Source organism: Hibiscus syriacus, unplaced genomic scaffold, assembly GCF_006381635.1.
Source record: "Hibiscus syriacus cultivar Baekdansim isolate YM2019G1 unplaced genomic scaffold, ASM638163v2 tig00111234_pilon, whole genome shotgun sequence".
Lineage (NCBI taxonomy): Eukaryota > Viridiplantae > Streptophyta > Magnoliopsida > Malvales > Malvaceae > Hibiscus > Hibiscus syriacus.
The window spans coordinates 470,165-491,622 of record NW_024063028.1 but is presented as its reverse complement, the minus strand read 5'-3'; the positions used below and the strand labels follow the sequence as shown (position 1 = coordinate 491,622).

General features: G+C 32.2%; 2 protein-coding genes across 4 annotated transcripts; one reads left to right on the top strand and one right to left on the bottom strand.

Moving 5' to 3' along the window:
* Window positions 1–2,413: 2,413 nt before the first annotated feature.
* On the bottom strand, window positions 2,414–18,721 carry LOC120156675 (strigolactone esterase D14-like). The gene is made up of 3 exons (XM_039167968.1): window positions 18,716–18,721; window positions 3,344–3,773; window positions 2,414–2,999 (listed from the first exon to the last, which is right to left on the bottom strand). Exons 2-3 carry the CDS (start codon window positions 3,724–3,726, stop codon window positions 2,564–2,566), a joined length of 819 nt encoding a protein of 272 aa, XP_039023899.1. The 5' UTR covers window positions 3,727–3,773; window positions 18,716–18,721; the 3' UTR covers window positions 2,414–2,563.
* LOC120156672 (probable ADP-ribosylation factor GTPase-activating protein AGD14) lies at window positions 14,737–21,341 on the top strand. 3 transcript variants are annotated; one of them, XM_039167966.1, is made up of 14 exons: window positions 14,737–14,865; window positions 15,301–15,409; window positions 16,042–16,103; window positions 16,238–16,325; window positions 16,457–16,518; window positions 16,597–16,693; window positions 17,416–17,877; window positions 18,648–19,310; window positions 19,402–19,566; window positions 19,649–19,753; window positions 19,866–19,949; window positions 20,374–20,548; window positions 20,620–20,715; window positions 20,794–20,972. In XM_039167966.1, exons 2-13 carry the CDS (start codon window positions 15,311–15,313, stop codon window positions 20,667–20,669), a joined length of 2,112 nt encoding a protein of 703 aa, XP_039023897.1. In that variant the 5' UTR covers window positions 14,737–14,865; window positions 15,301–15,310; the 3' UTR covers window positions 20,670–20,715; window positions 20,794–20,972. The 3 variants fall into 3 exon arrangements, with proteins under 3 accessions (XP_039023897.1, XP_039023895.1, XP_039023896.1); XM_039167964.1 differs by lacking the exon at window positions 20,794–20,972 and adding an exon at window positions 21,004–21,341 and having other exon boundaries at window positions 14,741–14,865; window positions 20,620–20,665; XM_039167965.1 differs by lacking the exons at window positions 14,737–14,865; window positions 20,794–20,972 and adding an exon at window positions 21,004–21,341 and having other exon boundaries at window positions 15,289–15,409; window positions 20,620–20,665.
* Window positions 21,342–21,458: the final 117 nt, after the last annotated feature.

Below are 21,458 nucleotides of genomic sequence, written 5' to 3'. Positions count from 1 at the left end.
AGGCTCAATCCAGAACATACATCGTGGTATAGGGCCAGAGCTAAATATACAAATTTCAAAATGTTGAAATGTAGCCACATTTTGATTTTAAAATGTCTAATCTCAACTATAAAAGACTGTAATCAGACATTGAAGCTGGTATGTAAAATTCAGGTCTAGAAATGCAACTATCCAGTTTAATATTGTCTGTATTTAAAAATTGGAATTCAAGGGAAATTTACCTGAGCTATCACAGTGATGTGCCACCAACAACCCCACATCAAATGTTAGCTTTCCCAGAGCTCTGAAAGCTACAGAGCAGAGTCCAATAATCAACGTTTAGAAAACCCTATGTCAGATGTTATATTAGATGGAGCTTGATGACAAAAATAAACAAATGTTTGATATTATTTCTTCAGAGCAATTCATAACTTACGAAAAGATCAATACATGCTTAAGTTCCATTATTTTTCTAAGCAGAAAAGTGGACATAACATACCCACTTGAAGTTCTGACAAAACAACCTGAGGCCAAATATTGGCTACACAGTGTGATGCATACCTACAAGGCAGGGCATGCGTGATCAATTAAACATTTGAGCACAATCACATATGGCATAGGCACATGGTGCACATGCTATATGATATATGATCCTACAGACAATATAAATATGGGACTGGTCTCTGAACCAACCAAAGATAATGAGGAAAATGCAAACATGGAACTCGTCACTGTTCCTTTCATGTATAGTACTCATTGATGCAAATACATCACTGATTGGATCATCTAAAATTGTATCTACAGGTAAGAGACAGTTAAGAAGAACAGGGCATAAGGGAAACAGTATCCAACATGATGCCTTAACCAGACGCTCTATTTAAGAATAAACGGTCATGCATTTTTAATAAACTGTGAGAGCAATAAATGTAATTACATACATTAAGATTGAGATATCATCGGGATAATACAAATTAGAGATAATGATATGATACCCTTTGCTTGATTCTTTCCTAAATTGCATAAGCTCCCTTTCATTTAACAATTACAATAAAAACATTTCGCTTAATAGGAAAACTAAATTAAAAAAAAAAAAGATGCAATACAATTACCTACTCTGAGGATCCTCAAGTTCCTTCTTCACATCTTCAGTTAAGGCAGCTAATCTGCTAAGGAAATTTATAGAATATTTTTCAGTTCTCTTCCTAGATTGAGTTATAAGATAATTTTGTTTTGAAACCAATACTGTACCTATCTGAAAGGCATAGAAGATTTCGACGTAATGAAGGAAAACCTGGAACCCGTAAATAAATTACTAATGATTACAAAGTCATAACAAATAAAGATAAAATCAGATAGAAGAAATAACTGCAAATGAATATCAACTCATGAACAAACAACTTTCCACAAAAGAGAAGGGGGGGGGGAGTACATACATCAGTAATTGATAGAATTCCAAGTCCATTCGGTCCAAATCCTTCTTCAATTTTCAACGACAGATCAGCCTCCTTGTCCTGTTTCAGTACATTTCCATAAATGAGACGTAAAAAACAATAACCATGCTAAAATCTGATGCATGCAGATACGTATACGCAAAATCCAATAATTTAATAATAACACGTCATTAACTCTGTCTGGTTGCCAAGAAACCGCAGGAAGATGAAAGGAAAATCAGAATCTCAAACCACATGATCACGGTCAATTCCGTTTGAAATCCAGTACAAAAGGAGTCAACTCTGCGAAGACAAAAGCTGATTAGGGAACTCACCTTGAGTTCGTTGGTGACGGTTCGGAGAGTTGGCGGGGAGTTTCGGAAGAGTAAGACATGCTTTGACACGTAATCTGGCCGGAAAGATTCCGGTTGAGCAGCGGCGAAGAGAGCGGAGGACCGGCGGAAACTTGGCAAATTGAGTCGAAAACGCGGTCTAAGACAGGAGGGAAGAGTAATAAAACAACCGCAAAAATATTAGAATAAATACTTTTGAGCGCCGTTTTGATTTGATCCTTTAATAGCGCTAAAGCCCCAACTCTGAACAGTTAGTTGCTTTTGTTTTTGAAAAATTGAGCGAACCAAGTTTGGGACCAAATAATAAATTAAAGAATATTATTTGAATTATTATTTTATTTGATGTTATAATAAATTAATAAATAAATTTTCTAAATTTTAATTCAAATTCCTCTACATTTACTATACACAAAATCACTTTTAAAAAATTGTATTTAGTGCATTAATGTTGTAAAAATTATATATATTATCAATAAATTAGATAATAACATATCATCGTAAAATGTTTAAATTAAATTTATTAAATTTATTCTTCATGATGTGTTATAATTTTATTTATAGACGTTGTATAAAATTATAAGATCTCGGTATATCGAATATCAATTCTTTCATAATTATTAAAAGAAATTAAATAAAAAATAGTTATAATAATAACTATAATATAAGCCAAACTAATATTTCCCATGAAAACTCTACAAAAGGGCCACACCTCCACACACATGTTAAGCCATAAAATAAATATATATTTCCCAATGACCATAGAGTTTATTTCTAACCTTATACTATTTTTCATTTTTTTTATCAAACTTCAAAGCCTAAAACTCCACCAAGCACAGCAAGGAACTCAAGATGTGCAGTCAACTGAGGGAAATGGCCATCGGTCTTGACAAGCTCCACCGTCGATTTCCCTTTGATCTTCTTCTGCATGTAGTGGGCAACTGAACCGGGCACGACAATGTCTTTCGTAGTCTGAACAATGGTGCAAGGCGTCTTAACCTTGTCGAGGATGTCCCTTTCGTCGCTACGAAACACCGTTTTCGCCAACGGGATGGCGAATTCATGTCTCATCCTCTTCAAACATTTTTCCAGCTTTTTTACCGAGATTGGGTCCGAATTATCGACAGCGAGCGTCGGAAATATCGATGTCCAATTTTCGTAATCGAATTCGATGCTTGATAAGATGCCATCGATTGCCGCTTCGTCAAATCCACCCTCGTAATCATCTATGTTAATGTACCTAGAAAATCAAACATTATAATTATCATAAAAATCAATTCGTCTTGATATGGAAATATACTTCAATTATTTCAAAATAAAAATTAATCAATAAAACTATGGATACGGTATTAATTTAATACTAAAACTAAATAATTAAAAAGAGAATAGTTATATTTAATAAATTATTATGGATATATGTACATATATCATAATATTTTTTTATTTCATGTATAATATTCAAAGTTTAAGATTTAGCTGAAGCAAGAAAGAAAATAAAAAAAAATCATTTTTTAATATTTTTATGTTCGATATATAGTTCATGTTCGGAGTTTTATTTAAAAAGAAAAAGAAAAATGAAAATACCTAGGAGAAGCTGCAACAAGAACGAGCCTGGTAAAAAGCTGAGGTCTTTTGATGGAAGCAATGCAACCGATCATACCCGACATGGAGTGACCGACAAAGACGGAGTTTTTCAAGTGGAGCTCGTCCATGAGAGCGATCAAGTCATCGGCAAAGGCATCGTAGGAAGAGTATTTCAAAGGATCGAAGAGGTTCGGATCTTTTATGGCACCGGAAAAAGTCCAGTCGAAGACGACAACCTGGTAATGTTGTGTCAAGCAAGGCAGGACTTTGTCCCACACTGATTGGTCCGCCCCGAACCCATGCGCCAGCACCATGGTCTCGCTGCCACTCCCGACTAATTTCGCGTTCATGGCTGCTCCGACGCTCATTTCTAGTGCCACCATCTTCGGTTCAGAAAGAGAAAATGAGAGAGAAAGAGAGGGAGATAAAGCTGTTTTTGGTGCTGTCTGCTGTTGGTCTGGGTTTGATTATATAGAAAGAAAGAGCGGTTTATTTCCTTTTAGATTAGAATTCGGATTCGATTAAATTTATTTGGTCAAGATATGTGATAGATAATGTATAAAATTTACTGCATATAGTTATATATATATATATAAGTTTTTTAGTATTTGTGTGTTTTCATATTTTTCTTATATTATTATCTTATATTATAACAAATATCTTCTAATTTATTTATATTTTTTCCTCGAGATATTTTTTTTATAAATTTATATGTTGTTATATAAGAGTATACTGTACTGTCTAAAATAGTATAATAATATTAAAACACTTAAAGAATAAACTAAATTAAAACAGAAAAAACTAATATAAACATCAATTATATATGTACAGTGCCGTGGTTAGGTTGTCGGGGTTGTACAAATTCTTAAAAGAGACCCTTATTTTCTAGATATATTTAATTTTTGGGCAACAATAGTGGCGTTTTTTTACAAACGCCACAATAGGTCCATCTATAGGAGTATTTTTTAAAAAAACCGCCACAATAGTGACATTTTTCTGATAAACGCGCAATAAATCCATCTATAGTCTCGTTTATTAGAAAAACGCCACTATAGATAAACTTTTTTAGGCTCTTATCTTTTTGGGGCCTGCGCGGTCGCCCATCTCACACCGCCCAGCCACGGCACTGTATATATGTGGATGTATATATAATTGTATGGTTCGCCTACTCTAGTGACTTAATTGCATTACACATTTGTCTGCAACGTTATCTCCCAAATATTCCTCAGAAATATCAAATATGTTGTAATTTTGTTCGACATGAAATTTATATAGTTTATAAAGAAAAACTCTAAAACAATTCTTTAAAAATGTTAGAAATAATAGATTTATGGAAATATCAGTTGACAACAATGTAATGTGATATATGACACTAACTAATAAAAGGAACTGTTTATCACTCGACAATAATAGATTTATGGTGCTCAAACCTAGGACCTCTAAGAATAACAATCATCCTTTAACTACTAAAGTATATTAATTCATATAGGATTATTAATTAAAAGATAAAATAATTAAATTTAAAATTTTAAAATATTAATTGGATATAAGAAATTCAGAGATGAATTTGAACTTCCAATTTTTGAAAGGTTAAGGATTCATCCCGATAAGGTTGTCCATATAAACACGTTTTTAATTGTGTTTTGTTTAATTCAATTGCATTAAAATAAGAAGAAAAAAGAAGGAGAAACTTTAAATGATAAAAAATAATGAGTAAATTACTTATTTTTACTGTAATTTTAAGGTTCAACTTTCTTATTGTTTATACTTTTAATTTAAAATACCTATATCAAAATTAGATGTGTAAATATTAGTTTTTTATATAATATTTAAATTATTTTTATTTTTTTTAATTCATACACAAAAAAAGTTCTTAATGCAGCGAAAATAGAGTGAACAATGGCATCCGGCATCTGCCGCCTTGGTGGGCACAAGGGGGGACCACAAGGATAAGGATGCGTAACAAGAAGACACGTGACAGAAGATATTAGTTTAAGGGGTCTTTGGACGGGGAATGTGTAATTCCCATGAGAATGGAATCCACATTTCCCGTTTAGTTAGTATGAGAATCCTATTTTCAATAATGTAAGATTATTAATAGTGAATTTTTTGAGTATATTATCGGGAATGTCATTACCTCCCTTTCTTTAGGTATTGTTGGATTACCGGAGTTTTGGACTAAAATGCTCTTAAATTTTTATTTTGTTCAAAAATATATTTATTCTATTATTGAATAATAAAAATTCTACGAATGTTAAATTATAAATTTATCCTTAAATTATTTTAGATTTACAAAAAAAATCTATAATTAAAATTTTATATGAAGTTCAAGGGTTAAAATAAAATTTTATTCTTTCATTAAATTTTTATTTATTTTAAATTTTGTAAAAAATATATAAATATTATGAATTTAATTTTTTTTAAAGAAAATATAAAATATTTTTCAACTTGTAATATTATACAAATATATAATAAGGATAATTTGGTCAAATATATATTCCAATAATCTTTTATTCCTTTAACCAAACACGGTAATCTTACATTCTTGCTAAGTCAATCAAACACAAAATACAACATTCCCAGTAATCCTATTCTCTATTAATCTTACATTCTCACTGATAATCTTACGTACCTTAAGGGTTACGACACACAAAAAGTAGCCGTTTGTCGTGTTGTGTGTTTGGACTTTAGATAAATTATATAAATTGAGAGGATAAGTCCAAGACATACCTTTTTCCTCCATTAAAGCTTCCTCTCCCATCCCCTTGCATTCTACACCTCATACCTTCATTAAGTTATATTATTTAAATCTTTCATTTTCATCCCTAATTTGTTAAGTGCATTCATGTAACAATATGATATGGTATAAATAATAAGTAATGTCGTATCATGTCTCTCCAAATTATTATTTAGAATGAAATTGAGAGGTCATTTGTTTTTTATTTTTGTTCTCTCAATTTATTTGTAATCATTTGTACGTTTCAAAGTTAATTATTATTTTATTTAAACAAACCATTAATTATTATTTATGTCACATCATATTATTATATAATAACTATAAGTATTTATATCATCTGGGACAAAACTATAAATTTATTAAAGCGGGGTTAAAATGTTTTTGTTTTTATTTTTCATAAATATAATTTTTATTAAAGGAGATCGGGTAAATTTTTCTTTATTTATTTTTTAAAATATACATATTTTTAATATTAATTAATACTTTAAAAATAATTGGTGGGGCCAAGCCCATGATGTTCCGCCAATAATATGATAGTTGACATTTTTTTATAATAATTTTACTAACAATGAACATGATTAATATATATATCAATAGCTTGAGGATGGAATTGAAATGCTTAAAAGTTAATAGATTAATTTATAATGAGAGTCACAAACTAGAGACTAAATTAGAATGATCAAAAGTTTAAGTATAATTTTAAAATGAGAGTCATATTTTAAGGATTACAATGTAATGCTAAAAATTTTAAAGACTAATTTAAAAACATATTACGCAATTAACTCAAAATATTATTATTCTATATCCAATCACTCCCGTATAGGGATGGCAACTCAACCCGAATCCGACGGGTTCCGACCCGATCGGGTCGGATTTTTTTAAAAAAAAATTGGCTTCGGGTCGGGTCGGGTCGGGTTTTTTTAAATGTACTGTTCGGGTCGGGTCGGGTTTAAGGTGAAAAAAATCCGACCCGACCCGACCCGAAAAATATATATAATTTTATCCTGTATATTTAGGGATAATTACAATAATGTCCCTCCATATATAATTTTTTTCAATTAAGTCACTGTTTTCATTGAATAAATTTTTTTTTATTATTATTTCGGGTCGGGTCGGGTTTCTAAGTCATATATTCGGGTCGGGTCGGGTGAAACCTTAATTTCGTCGGGTCGGGTCGGGTCACGGGTGAAAAACCCTTTCTTCTCGGGTCGGGTCGGTGGCCCAAAAACCCGACCCGACCCGACCCATTGCCATCCCTACTCCCGTACCAACACTTCACTCCCACTCCATTAACCAATGATTTTATTTATAATATTTTAAAATTAGGACTGCATCAAGTGAAAGTGATTCTAATATCCACAAACCTATTTGTTAAAAATATATTCTATATATCTATATTATTTATTAAACTTTTGATTAAATTAATGTCATGAATTAATTTTTTATAACAGATAATATTAGGAATTAATCAAACATGTACAACTATAATAAAATACACAAATCTATAACTATAAAAAGTTAAATAAAAATTAAACTATATTAATTACACAAATAGCATTTAAGTCTTTTGGAGTAGTTTTTTTTTTGGAATACATACTAGAGAAATTTATTGTAATTTAATTAATGTCACATAAAAAAGTACTCATGTGGTTATTAAACTATATTAATGATTTTTTGTCATTGAAATTTTAAAAGTTGTAAGATGATCACTAAACTTATTGAACCGTAATAAAATGGTCATTACACATTATAAACTAGTGACAAATTTTGATAAGTTTAAGAATCATGTTGTGACAGTTTGATAAGTGGAACGATCATTTTGTGATAGTTTGATAAATTTTAATAATCATTCTGTAGCCGCTTAAAAAAATTAATGACGATTTTATAACTTTCAAAATCTCAATAACTAAAAAGATCATTTCAACATAAATTAATGGCTACTGATGTACGATACTCCAAAATAAATGACAAATTTTCATTTTCATTTTATTATAGTAAACCCCATAAATTAATTTAAATTAGATCATTACCGTTCTTTATAAGTTTTTAATGGAAAATAAAGATTAAATAAAATATAAAAGCAAAGATACAAAGGAAGAATAAGAAAAAAAGAATTAATATTAAAGTTAATACGTAATTAGATTAAAATTAGGTTTCAAATATTTTACATGTTATTAGCATACAGAATCATTAATAATGTAAAAGAGAGGATAAAAGGAAAATATACTTATCATTTATGACAATTTACTAAAAATAAACTTGCATATAGATACGGGCATAGGTCGGATTGAATTGAGAAAATGCATCTAGAGTAATCTATTCTTTCACTCGTTACTCGATCCGATTCGGGTTTAAAAAGGTTTTATCTGATTTGAAGTACAGTCTAATTTTTAAGATAAAAACTCACATCAGATTCAACCTGATATATATAATTCTCATTTTTATTAGGTAAAATAAAAACCTAAATGGAACAAATAGAGAGATTGTATTATAATAATTTTCACTAAATATATAAGGGATAATTATATTATTATTTCAGGTCAAGTCGAGTCGAGACAGAGATTTTTATCCTAAACCCCAACCTAATCCGACCATTTCCTTCAAAAAAAAAACAAACCAAAACCTAATTTAAAAAAAACTTATAAAATTAGATCATATCAAAATCTATCTAGTCCAGATCGCATATCTATCCTTACATACATATATTAACTAAAAATAGTTATATTAACATACGATTAGATTAAATTATAATATAATTTATAATTTAGTATAATAATAATTAAAATAATTTATAACTAATAAAGTGTCATTAATTTCAATTTTCAAGTTTAGTTATGTTTTAACATTTTTTCCCTGTCATTCACATAGCAGACGTATTAATGCTAACTATAATAGTGACTACATCATGGTGATGCAATAATGACAAATGTCCCAAAAAATAGGTACAAAAATATTTAATTACAATCCCCAATCCCCTAAATTAGGGGTAAATGGATTTATGTTGTGTGAGTGGCGACAACATTGGAAAAGGTAAAACAAAATAAAATAATTTGCAAGTAAATTTATAATTATTTTCTTTTATTTTATTTGTATAAAGACAAGGACATTTTAAGTAATTTTATGATTTTTTTTATTTACAACTAATTTATCAAATATTATTTTAATAAAATAAAAGGTGTTATCTGAGGATTAGTTAGAATATTTTTCTTTAGTTGACAGTTGGATTTTATTAATAAAAATAATAGAATGAATCAAAATTATAAAACGTGTAAAGAAATAAATGTGACAATAGTAAGAAGAAACTCGTACATAAAATAAAAATATTAAACTCAAAGAGACGAAGAAAATTGAAATTTTCCATAGAAAATCATGTCCAACATTAAAAATAAACTCAGTAATCTTCATAAAACTCATTGTCTCAGTCGAACGAGACGTTTTACGAAATGGTAAAGGAGTTGTAAGCGAACCAAATAATTTGACAGACTTATTCGCTACAAAATTTTGATTATATCGACAAATAACATTTTATCACATAGGGGATCTCACAATATGTGACCACTAACAAACCAATAAGAAAAAAATATCGTGAGGATCTTTGTGCGAGCACCAACACGACCGCAAATGTACGCAAAAAACGCACCTAAAGCCATAAGAAACGTGCCACAAGATTAAAGAAAAAACGTGTCACAATAACAAAACAAAAAAGCGTCATTAGGACATATATTCTTATTTAAAATTGGTAAAACTCAAGAAAAAAAATCAAAGGATATAGTATTAAAAAGAACAAGAAAAATAATAATCAACGACGACCGACAATCAATATTAAAATTGATGTCACCGCCGGTTAAATAAAAATCAATTATTTAGAGTATCTCTTAAAAATATGAGAGATGTAGGCCTAATCATAAGAAATTTATTATAAGCACTTAAAAAGTGAATCAATTTAATTTAATTCGTGAATAATTTATAAAAAGGTTATTTAAAATCATAGACAATTTACTTCATTTGATTCCATTATTTGTGTAGTTTTCATACACGATCAATGTTTCCAGGGATGCCCCTATTTTTTCTATTATTAAGAAACATACAAATAAATATTAAATTAGAGTTATTAATTTTAGTTTATTTTGATTTTGCACCATCGTTTTTTATTATTAATTATACTTTACTCTCTCATTTTCTATGATTAATTATACCGTGTTCCTTTGAGTTGGAATCCTAACTCTATTCTCATGTGTCAAATATAAATTATTTTACTTTATATATATATATATATATATAGATTTTCGTAGTGACTATTAATTTAGAACTACAAGATTTTGCATAATTAGGGGCATATTTCTTTTATTTCGCCCCAGACCAAAAAAATAAAGAACATAAATAGGGGTCTATTTCTTTTATTTTGTCATGGGCCAAAAAATACTCAGAGCCGGTTATGTATATATATGTGTGTATATATATATATATATAAATATATATATCTTTTTAGAAAAAAATCTAGGTGTAGTAATGAGACAAGTCTTTTCATATCATTGTACAATTCTTCATGAATCATAGACCACCTCACGTATCGCTATCAACATTCGCATGCTTTGCACAGTCTATATGTCAAACAAGAGCCACAACCAATTGGATCAATTAGTAAATATTGTTCAATTGGATCAATTAGTAAATATTGTTCAATTGGATCAATTAGTAAATATTGTTCAATTGGATCAATTAGTAAATATTGTTCAATTGGATCAATTAATAAATATTGTTTTAATTTAAAATTAATTGCATTCTATTAATAAATATTAATAAATAGTATCATTTTAAAATTAATAAATACTATTTTAGTTTAAAATATTTTTAAATTATGATTTTCATTTTAAAATGATTCTTAAATTTTTAAATATTATAATTTCATCTTAAACTATGATTTTCATTCTAAATTAGTCATCAATTTTTGAAAAATCTAATTCCATATTCTAATTATGGTTCTCATTCAAAATTAATCCTCAAACTTTTAAACATTTTAATTTTATTACAAACTATTGGTAAATGCTAATCACATTCCCCGTTAATAAAACCATTAGGCAAAAGCTATATTATTATAAGTTTGAAAAAATGAAACTTAGGTTAAATTACATTTAAAACTAATTACATATTCGGAAGAAATTGGAAATTCAAAAGTTTAAAGACAAATTTAGAATGGGAGTAATAATTTGATGATGAAATTAAAATATTCAAAAATTTGATGACTAATTTAGAATGAAAATCATAATTTAAGAATGAAATTAAAATATTCAAAAAATTAAAGACTAAATTAAAAAAATATAATTTTAAAATGTGTGATACAGTTAACTCTCTAATTCACACGCTTAAACAAAGTCCTGGATTGGAGCCCACATAGCAAAAGCAAATTGCCCTTTTGCAACTACCAAAGGGTTCATTGGATATCTCTGCTTTAAAGAGAAAGCATTTATTATGGAAAATGGACAAATATTTAAAGCCAAAAGGTCAGTAACTAAATAAATAAATAAAGGGTAAACTACACATTTAATGCCTAAATTGCTACTTTTGTTCCGTTTTAGTATCTATATTTTTTTTCAATATCATACCTAACGTTTAGTTTATGTTTTAATTTGGTATCCGATCGTTAAAAATTTAACGGCACCGATGATGTGGAATTTACATTACAAGACACGTGAAATATCGAGAAAGGGAAAACAATTCCACATCACTGTTGCCACTAAATTTTTATCAGTGAAATCTAAATTGAAACCTAAACTAAACATTAGATATGATTATGAAAAAAGATGAAATTTAGGTACTAAAACGGAATACAAGTGATAGTTTAGATGCATATCCCTAAAACAAAACAAGTAGTTTTGCACATTAAAAAGACGGTACCTAACGTTGCTTAATGCCCTATGATATTCAACCGTCTTCTTAAATGCCATAGGACTACATAACCTTTATTCAATAAAAGGCTACTGTTTGGAATCAAACTCTAGAACATGTTTTTTCTTTAAATTCTTCTATTTATTGCAGCTTACTATTCAACTTGTTAAAGTCTCACCTGTTTAATGTACCATCTTATCTGCATGGTAAAACTGACTGGACCAACACTTATTGAGTCGAGTTGTAAAGAGTTCGGTGTCCAAGTCGAGAGATCTTTGTCCTCCTCCGGTTTAGAGGTTCAATCCGGCTTGACTCTGGATAGAATCGGAGTCCATTGTTGATAAAAATACTGCTGCAAAACAAACAGTAAGGCATGGTAATAAAATTAAAAGTAAATATAGAACGATTTATCGTGTCGTGGAAGAACTACTATCTTAGAAACGATTTCCTCCCCAAGGTTAGCATAATGCTTCCAGATTCGTACACCCGAATCAAGACACGCTTTATACAATATGAAAGGGAGTAAATATGGTTTTCTATGTGTCAATGGAGGCAATTCTTCAATTGAAAATGCTCAAGTCATGCTTTATACAAGTTGAGCTATACTAGCCAATCCGTTTATACTCAAAGTTCAGCCAAAAACACGAAAGTTCACTTTCCTATGTCACCTGGACTCAGATGTTAGATACAAATATTATCCGAAACAGACATATTTATATATATAGATAGATACATAGATAAATAGATATAGACATGTACACACGCGCACAAAAAGTAAGGCACAGAACATGGGCTTGAAGCCTGTGGGTAACAGCTGAGTTCCACCAAGTAGGACTCGTCTAAGTCATTTTTTTCTTGTTACAAAGAGAACAAAGGATCTTTGATTGATTAATCTAATGACTTTGTCAAGGAAACAAAAGTAAATGGATTTTCTTTAGTTCTGGTCCTACACACTCTCCCCAATTTTTTTTGTAGACTTCTGTGTGCTAAATGACAGAAGCAGCAAACCAGCAAAGCCAAAAATCATATGGTGGAAAATGATTCGTTTGGCAAACATGAAAGTACAAGTTTTTTTTCCTAGTGGTTCGCATATATTTTTTCCCGGAGAAGACAACGAAACCAGTGATGTTATCGGTCTACGTATAATCAATGAGCTATTTACCACACATATGGGAAAGGTCATTCTGTCTTTACTGAATAATACTCCTATACTTCTACGAGTCTCCATCGCTGAAAATTCAGATATACGACGATACGACACGACATATTATAACTCGCCACGGGATTATAAAATGTTCGTGCCCGAAACGCTTTGAAGGCGATGGATCGAAAATCGGAACAGGATGCAGTTCAACCAAAAAGCACCATTGTTGTTGCTTTACCATTGCTTCCTCCTAGAGCTCCCACCGAACTAAGATGAAGGATATCATAAGTCGGGTTCAGTTTTTCACACACTCGCTTCGATTATGAAAACATATTCTTCGTTTAAAATTTAATTTAATTTATATTTATGGAAATATTATTTGATGTCAAGTTCATTTTAAATTTAAGTAAAAATTTACACTCGACTTAATCTGATTTGATATAAATATAAAAAGTATCTATTTTTTATTTAATAAAATATAAATTAATTAAAAATATTTTAAAAAAAAAGTTTATTATAAACACTATTTTTAAATATATAGAGGAAAATATAATATTAACTCATAATAAAAAAATATTCACCTTAAACTTAAATTTAAATTCTATATAATTCTATATTTGTAAAATTTATTAAATTAAATCAAAATTCATATAATTCTAGTAAAATTACCATCTTAAACTCATGGCGTTATTGAAATTCAATGGGCTCTAGCTCCTCAAGATTGGATTTACATTAACAATTTAACATTGGTGGAACTGCTAGGGCGTCAGGTTCTACAACAAGTGATGACGTTTTCCGTGACCGCCATGGGAACTTCCTTTTAGGGGTCAACAAGAATCTCGGCTCAACCACAGTGATCTCAACTAAACTCCGGGGACTTTTTGAGAGTCTTAAACTTGCTTGGGCGTATGATTTCGAGAAAATTCAGCTTCAAATGAATAGTTCGAACACCTTAGTGCCAACCAAATATGAAAAAAGAGAGAAAAATCCACACATTTTTCTATTTCTCACATTCTAGAAGTCTCCATTGTCCAACGTTTAAAATTTAATATTGAAATAAAAGACTAGAGAAAAAAAAAACATAATTCAAATTTCAGATACTATGGTCAATGAGTTTACAAATACCTCTTTATGAATTAATTAATACATTATTTTAATATATATTATAAAATATTAATCTTACTATGTTTATAAAATTTGACCTCTTATACCAATAAACTTTGAATAAATAAATAAAGTTTAGAATTCAATATTTACTTATCCATATGCTGACATTTCTTATAGAGAAAAAAAGAAAATATTTTATTTTTAGAATTAATAATAATTCAATTAATGTGTGCAAATTACTTTTAATTTGATATTAATTATCCATTTGCCTGCAACCGGACACCGACAAAACTTTTCATTTCGTCTTTTGTAAAATTTGAAAACAGGAAGGAATTTTTGAAGAAACCAGAATTTCTCTCTCGCCCTAGCCCCGAAATTATCTCTTACTGAAATATATTTATGTATATATAAAGCAGTAAAGTAGCCTTTTATTTTATTACTTTTGGCTAGTTCTTAGCTGTAGCGATTAGCGAAGCTGCCCTCCTCCTTTTCGGATATCTATAATATATATTATATATTGAATCCAGTTTTATTGATCTGTTACTTTACATAAACGTAATACTGTAGACGTTGGATCGGATTTCATTGATTAAAAGAATCTACGCGCAAAAAAAGTTTGGAACAATTCATTTTTCTCTTTGATTCCCGGTGAGTTCTTTCATTTCCTTTACTTTTCTCGGTCTACTTTTCTAGAGTTCCAAACATATTCCTTTTTATTCTATTTGTGATGTTTTCTGGTGTTATAGTGCGTTTAAATGTTCAGATCTGATTCTCTGGTTAGTTGGGTTCCTTTTTATGTTTTGTATATTAGCGATTTAGCAGCTAAATGGTGGCTTAGTAAGCGGAAAAAATGAAGGTTTGTAGTTTAGATTGCTTCATTTAGCGAAGTGAAGATATTTTTAGTCGATTTTTATGGGAATGTTAATAGCGTTGAATAATCACATTTGGACTTAATTGGATTTGATTTTTTTTTTGTGTCTGCTTGTGATTAACGACGATTTGGAGAAAATTCATGCTTACTGACTTCTTTCATTTTTTTTTTTTTGTTAATTTCTAGTTTTGCCTTTGCTTATTTTCATCTAGTGAGCTAGCAATGGCGAGTCGAGTGAAGGAAGATGAGAAAAATGAGCGAATTATTCGGGGTCTTCTCAAACAACCGGAGAACCGTAGATGTATTAACTGCAACAGTTTGGTATGGTTTTCTTGTTTATGTTTTGAAACTATGATTGCGGACTTGATTAGTGTGCTGTTGTATCCTGGTATAGATTGACGGAATATAACTCTGGGATTTGTTCATCAAGTAAATGGTTCAGTTTTATTTATAGATATGTTTGCTGATATACGTAGACTTTGAATTGATTGTGTGTTTGAGACAGTGATGTTGGTGAAATCAATAATGCTTGTGGTCCATTTTTTTATGGTGTATTATTGGTGCTCCTATATTTATATCCCTGCATTAATGGAAGATTAACCATTGATTTTTTAAAAAATGGAAAATAAGCAGGGCTTGCTAAGATCATGTCTGGTGAGATAGGCTGTATGTGTTTTGAGTATTCGATTTTTCACAAACAGAAGACCTGATTTAAGTTTTCATAGTTTTGGAATCTTTACTATTAAACCTTTTGGGAAGTTTTAATTGTTCCATAAATATTTGTTTGAATATCCTCCTGAAATGTTGCTTCTGGTAATTTTTCTGTTGAAATATGTTTTTGCAGCTTTTCCTTATGCTTAACTGAATGTGATTTTTATTTGTATGTGTAAATTTTGGAGTGCTTATACTTTCTTTGTCATAGTGTTGCTATTTGCTAATTGTTAACTGAACAGGGGCCTCAATATGTTTGCACAAGTTTCTGGACGTTTGTTTGCACCATGTGCAGTGGAATACAGTAAGTGTTCAACTTGGTTGGCACGTTGAGTTTTCTTAACATATCGGCTGCTGATTAGCTTATATCTAAGAGACTGCCTTAGTCAGATGTCAGTAGATTTTCTAAAACTGGCTACTGGTTTTAATTGTTTCCAGTCGGGAGTTCACGCACAGAGTTAAATCAGTATCTATGGCTAAATTCACTTCTCAAGAGGTTGCTGCTCTTCAAGAAGGGGGAAATCAGGTAAAGATAAACCTTCTCTCTCCCTCTCTTGATAAAGAGTAAAAGGGAAAGATTTCTTTCATTTATATTGTTTACTTTTCATTCTAATGTTCAAAATTGTCATTATGGCTTGTTCTTTCTCTTATTTGCAGCGTGCAAAAGAAATCTATTTTAAAGAATGGGATCCACAACGTAATTCTGTTCCTGACAGCAGGTTATCACTCAAAAATACAATCTTTTGGTTCTGTTTTTGTTGATTACCATGTTTCTGAGTTAAAATTTCTGTTGTCAGTAATGTTGAAAGGCTTCGTGACTTCATTAAGCATGTCTACGAGGATAGAAGATTTAGTGGTGGGAAAAACTATGACAAGCCTCCAAGAGGAAAGATGGTAAGATACATCCTCTTCCCATTTTTCATTGAAGTTTGAGAATTGAGATATGATATGCGATGAAATTATATGTTAGGGTTCCTGCTTCTCTAGGTGGGAATTTTTATACTATTGAATCTTCAACAGGATTGTTTTTGTTTTGGCTCTATTCTACAGAAGAGTGTTGTGTTATATTTTTTTTATAAGAAGAGGAAGCCTCGTTAAAACCCCCCTTCATGATTAACGGAACGCCAAGTGGAATTCTTTAATCAGCGGAAGGAGAAAAAGAGTGCCTCAAATATTATTGATTAAAAAGTATTACAAAGAGTAGACTAGTTCCAAGAATAACCCCCTTACAACTGAAAGCCCGAAAAACAAAGAGAAAGAACCACCCAAGCTGAAACTCCCTTACTTAGCCAATACCCGAACCATCAGCCTCTATATTGGCTGTCCTAGCTACCCAACGAATAAGACTCTCCTGAACTCTTAACCTATCAACAATATCCTTAACAATAGTAACAAACAGCACTGGACATTTATCTATATTCTTAACCCACTCCACAGACAACTTGCTATCACTTTCAATAATTAACCGTTCCTTATAGTACCATCGAAAGGAATTATAGAAGATTAAACTCTGCTTGATTGCCTTGAGCTCCATTAAGGAAGGAGGACCCGGACCAGCTGCTTCTTGGAAAGAGCCAAGCACCTTGTGTTATATTTTTTGACTTTTCACTATGCAGGGTGACAAGGAAGACATACATGAGAATAGGGCAGATGGATATAGGGGAGGGTCCAGAAGTCCACCATATGAAGGCCGTTTCAGTGAAACGTCCAGTCCAGGAGGAAGAAATGATGACAGATATTTGAGATATGGTCATGATGAAAGGCGAAGTCCTGGATATGATCAAGGAAGTCAACAATATAGTGATTACCGGAAAAGTCCTGCTCGTCATGAACTTGTCAATGACTGGCGCAGGGAGGATAGATTTGGTAATGGGAGGAAACCTGAAGATCATAGAGTATCTGATGGAGAACTGAAGTTGGAAGGTAGGTCACCTGAGCGACCAAAAGATTTAGAGTCATCCAGTCCCCCAGTGGCTCGTTCTGTTAGAGAAATTTTGGGTGAAAATGTAATGCCTCTTCGTATAAGTGAGCCTCCAAAAGCAAATGGCAGTAGAACTATTGATGGCCCTCAGACGCAGGTAGTTTCTGCTTAGTATTTGTACAAATAGTTTCATGTTTTATAGACAGTTTTATTTTGGTTTAATTGCAATGTTCACAAACCTTCTATTTGTTCTTTGTGCTGTTCAGGTCCTTCAAAAAGATAAGCTTTTCATTCCCCTCCCACTTAGAAACAATTTATGTCTTAGAGTTATGTACTTTTAATTTCTTTTGGAAAGCCTTTAGTTCTTGTGGTGCCAATAACCACAACTAACCACTGGGCACAGTTTCTATTCCTTTTTAAATTTACTTTTTCTCCTTTCTGCAAGTTTACTTGGAGTATTCCTCTCATACTCTTAGTTGGATTTGGTAGCCCTTATCATGATGGACTGCCATCTTGTCTCTCTGATTTTCGTTACTTTGACCTTTTTATTGAGACCCCAATGTGGCACGTGTAGGAGTGGCTCTATTATAGCCGTACTCATTGATATTCCATGCCTCTAATAATGATAATTTCAAAGTTATTCTGAGTTATGGTGAATTTGATTAAAACACCTTGGTTCTTTGTTGCACGATCACTTTATGTTGTTAATCATGATAATGTATACCCAGAAGCTAAATAAACTTGTTTGTGATTTGATTCTTTTGGAACTCTCTCCCCCCATTTATTATGTGAATATTAATAAATGAAATTTTATTGCTGTCCAACTTTCCCCCAAGAATCATCAATTCTTTTTTCCTCTTTATTTTTGCTCAATTTTTGTGATGATAAAGAGAACACAAACAGACTTGCTGTACTATTACTTTGCAGAGAACTGCATCTTCTAGCAGCTTGGGATCTACCAATGGGAATCCAGCAGAAGTTAAGTTGGAGATGACTGGGAGCTTAATTGATTTTGATGCTGATCCTGAACCTCCAGTAGCTTCTGCAGTTACTCAGACACAACAAACAACTGTGACCCAAACCATTCTACAGCCCACGAGTTCTACCAATGACCAGAACTGGGCATCTTTTGATTTTGCTTCTCAGGCTCCTTCAAATGTGAACACCCTGGACTCTGTTCTTTCTCAATTGTCTGTTCCACCATCTGCACCTGGTGATCAATCAGGAACTTATAGCAGTGTCAGTGGACAAGTACCTGCTCCTGTGACCAATGTGAATGGAGCACCTCTTGGTGGTAACTCCAATATTGCATTCACAGGGCAGATCCAAACATTACCCTTTGGAAGTGTCGCTCCTGCAGCTGCACCAGTTAGCAACTTCTCAACGCTGCTTCCTACTGGTGCTTTGACAGCTGCCCCTAGATTAACACCTACAATGCCTGTCGGCAGCAGCAGTTCCCAGGTCGGTGTTTATAATGCTGGACAGTGGCCTAATAAGCAGCAGCAACAGACATCATTTTTCTCTGCAGCTGGTGGTCAGTCTATCACCCAACAATTTAATCCACCTGTCGGTGGAACTTCAGCTAATCAGGTGGGAAGTATTTTCTAGCTTCTTTTATTGTGGCATATTATAGATAATCAACTCTTTGTTCGCCTAACTTCATGTTGCACCTTTTTGTCAGCCGCAGAATTTTGCTCCTTCCCAGAATATGCTGGGGACTTTGAGTGCATCAGTTGCACAAATGCCTCAAGCTGTTTCAAAACCCACCCATGATGCCACCTCTACTGTTGCATCACAGCTTCTTCCTACAGAAACAAAAGAAAGTGGAAGAAAGGAACTACCGGCGGTAATATCTTTTTTCAGACAAAGGGGACTTTGTTTTTCTCTTGTGAGGAATTCTTATTGTGTTATCTTCTTGGCTTTTGCAGGATCTATTTACTTTAACCTATCCTTCCTATCCTGCTGCTGGACCAGCGTGGCAAACTGGCGCATCATATGGAATGGGGTTCCCAATGCAATATAATACTGGAGTGGTACAGCTATGTCTTAAGTACAATTTAGTTTACGAATTCATTTTTCTGAAGTGCATTCTTAGTTACTTGATGTATCACTTATAGTTCTACATGCATTTTGTTTTTGTTGCAGCCAATGTCTTCATTTCCACAGTCATCAAGATCAATGAACCCATTTGATCTTGGCAGCGAAGCACCTCCAGTTCAAGCACAAACAGTATGTTATTCACATCTTTGGAACTATTTCATCACTTCTGGCCAATAACTGTCTTGGTCTTTTGGGGTTTAAGGATTGTGATGCTGGCAAGCTTGTCTTCTGCATTTTTGTAGAATTCAAATTATTTCTTTATGCTAAGGTTGACTGTTTTGGCTGAGCCTGTGCGGGAACTTGGATGTTTATTTGATTTTGTAGATCATAAATGCCTTAATTGGATCTTATATTTGGCAATCTTGATGATGAAAATACCTATCAAGTGCAATTTTGGTTGTTAATTTCGGTGCATGATGATTTTATCTGATAGCCGCTTCCCAACCTACTCTCCTTTTGAAATTCGAATGCAAAGCCATTTCGTCTTGAACTTATCCTGGACTTGTGCTATATAGTGTTTTACAATCTTCATACATTTTTGCTTCTGGTGCAGTTCCCTTCAATGGCTTCCTTACAAGGTGCTTTACCAAATGTGCCACCTCCTTCTGGCCCAATGCGTACTTCTAGCCTCGGTACTCCATCATCGACACGGATGTCACCTCAATCTTTACCTTATGCATCAGGGATGCAATTGCCTTCACTCCCTTATGCATCATCTGTGCCACAACGTAAGGCTTTTTAATTCCCCCTTCGTTTTTGTTTTTTCCTTTGATATACTTAGTTTTTCGATAACTTACAGGACCTCACCTCGGAGCACAATTACCTAATAACTTGCCACCTTCCAGGTAATTCATTCCTTATCATTTTAGAGATTAACTTTTAACCATCAAGGGGATTGAGTGAGAAATGCTAAAGTACTTGGAATTTCATGGATGCTGGTATTCATTTTGTCATCGCCTTCTCTTGTCTTTGCTCGTGTTTCTGCATGCACATGTCCCGTGTTGGTTTAAATGTTTCCTGATTTCACTGTTCAAGCCAATGCGATGACCATTTATGTTTAAAATTTTCTTCTGTTTCATGTTGTGGCTTTGATCTGGTTTACTGGCTGTGCCTCAAGTTCCCGAGTGCCATCTGGTAAAAATTAGTCATATTCCTAATCCATGAATTATTCTGTGCTTTGCAGCCATCAAATTGGTGGCATCGGCAACGAAGCATCTTTTGGTTTTGTAAATACTGATCAACAGGTGGCCGGCAGATTTCCAGCACCAGCTACCCCACAGCCTTTCCCTGCTGTTGGGGGCAACCCATTCGGGTGAATATAAAAGAACAAGAAAAGCATCCCGGACCCAGACATCGGGTTAAGCATCCTCTCGCTGCCCCGTTAAAATCTATGGGTGGAAAGTTTTGGTTTCAGTTCAATTCATCCAAGCCTTTATAAATTCTTCTAAAATTGTTTGTTTCCGGGTTCAAGGATGCGATTTCCATATTTGGCCATAGATAATTAGTTTGACGCTCATAACAGAGAAGAGATCAACAGTAACCGAGGACATCGAGCTCATATCTAGCAACGGTGCCGCAGTTAAAGCTTGCGGGGATCATTTATTTTATTTTATTTTATATTCGATCGAGTGATCTGTG

Excerpts from the sequence above, each read along its gene's own strand:
- LOC120156672 (XM_039167964.1), top strand. The coding sequence starts at position 15,311 with ATGGCGAGTCGAGTGAAGGAAGATGAGAAAAATGAGCGAATTATTCGG. Across the intron at positions 16,104-16,237 it reads ACCATGTGCAGTGGAATACA|TCGGGAGTTCACGCACAGAG; the intron begins GTAAGTGTTCAA and ends AATTGTTTCCAG. Across the intron at positions 19,754-19,865 it reads TGCAATATAATACTGGAGTG|CCAATGTCTTCATTTCCACA; the intron begins GTACAGCTATGT and ends TTTTTGTTGCAG.
- LOC120156675 (XM_039167968.1), bottom strand. The coding sequence starts at position 3,726 with ATGGTGGCACTAGAAATGAGCGTCGGAGCAGCCATGAACGCGAAATTA. Across the intron at positions 3,000-3,343 it reads CTTGTTGCAGCTTCTCCTAG|GTACATTAACATAGATGATT; the intron begins GTATTTTCATTT and ends TTGATTTTCTAG.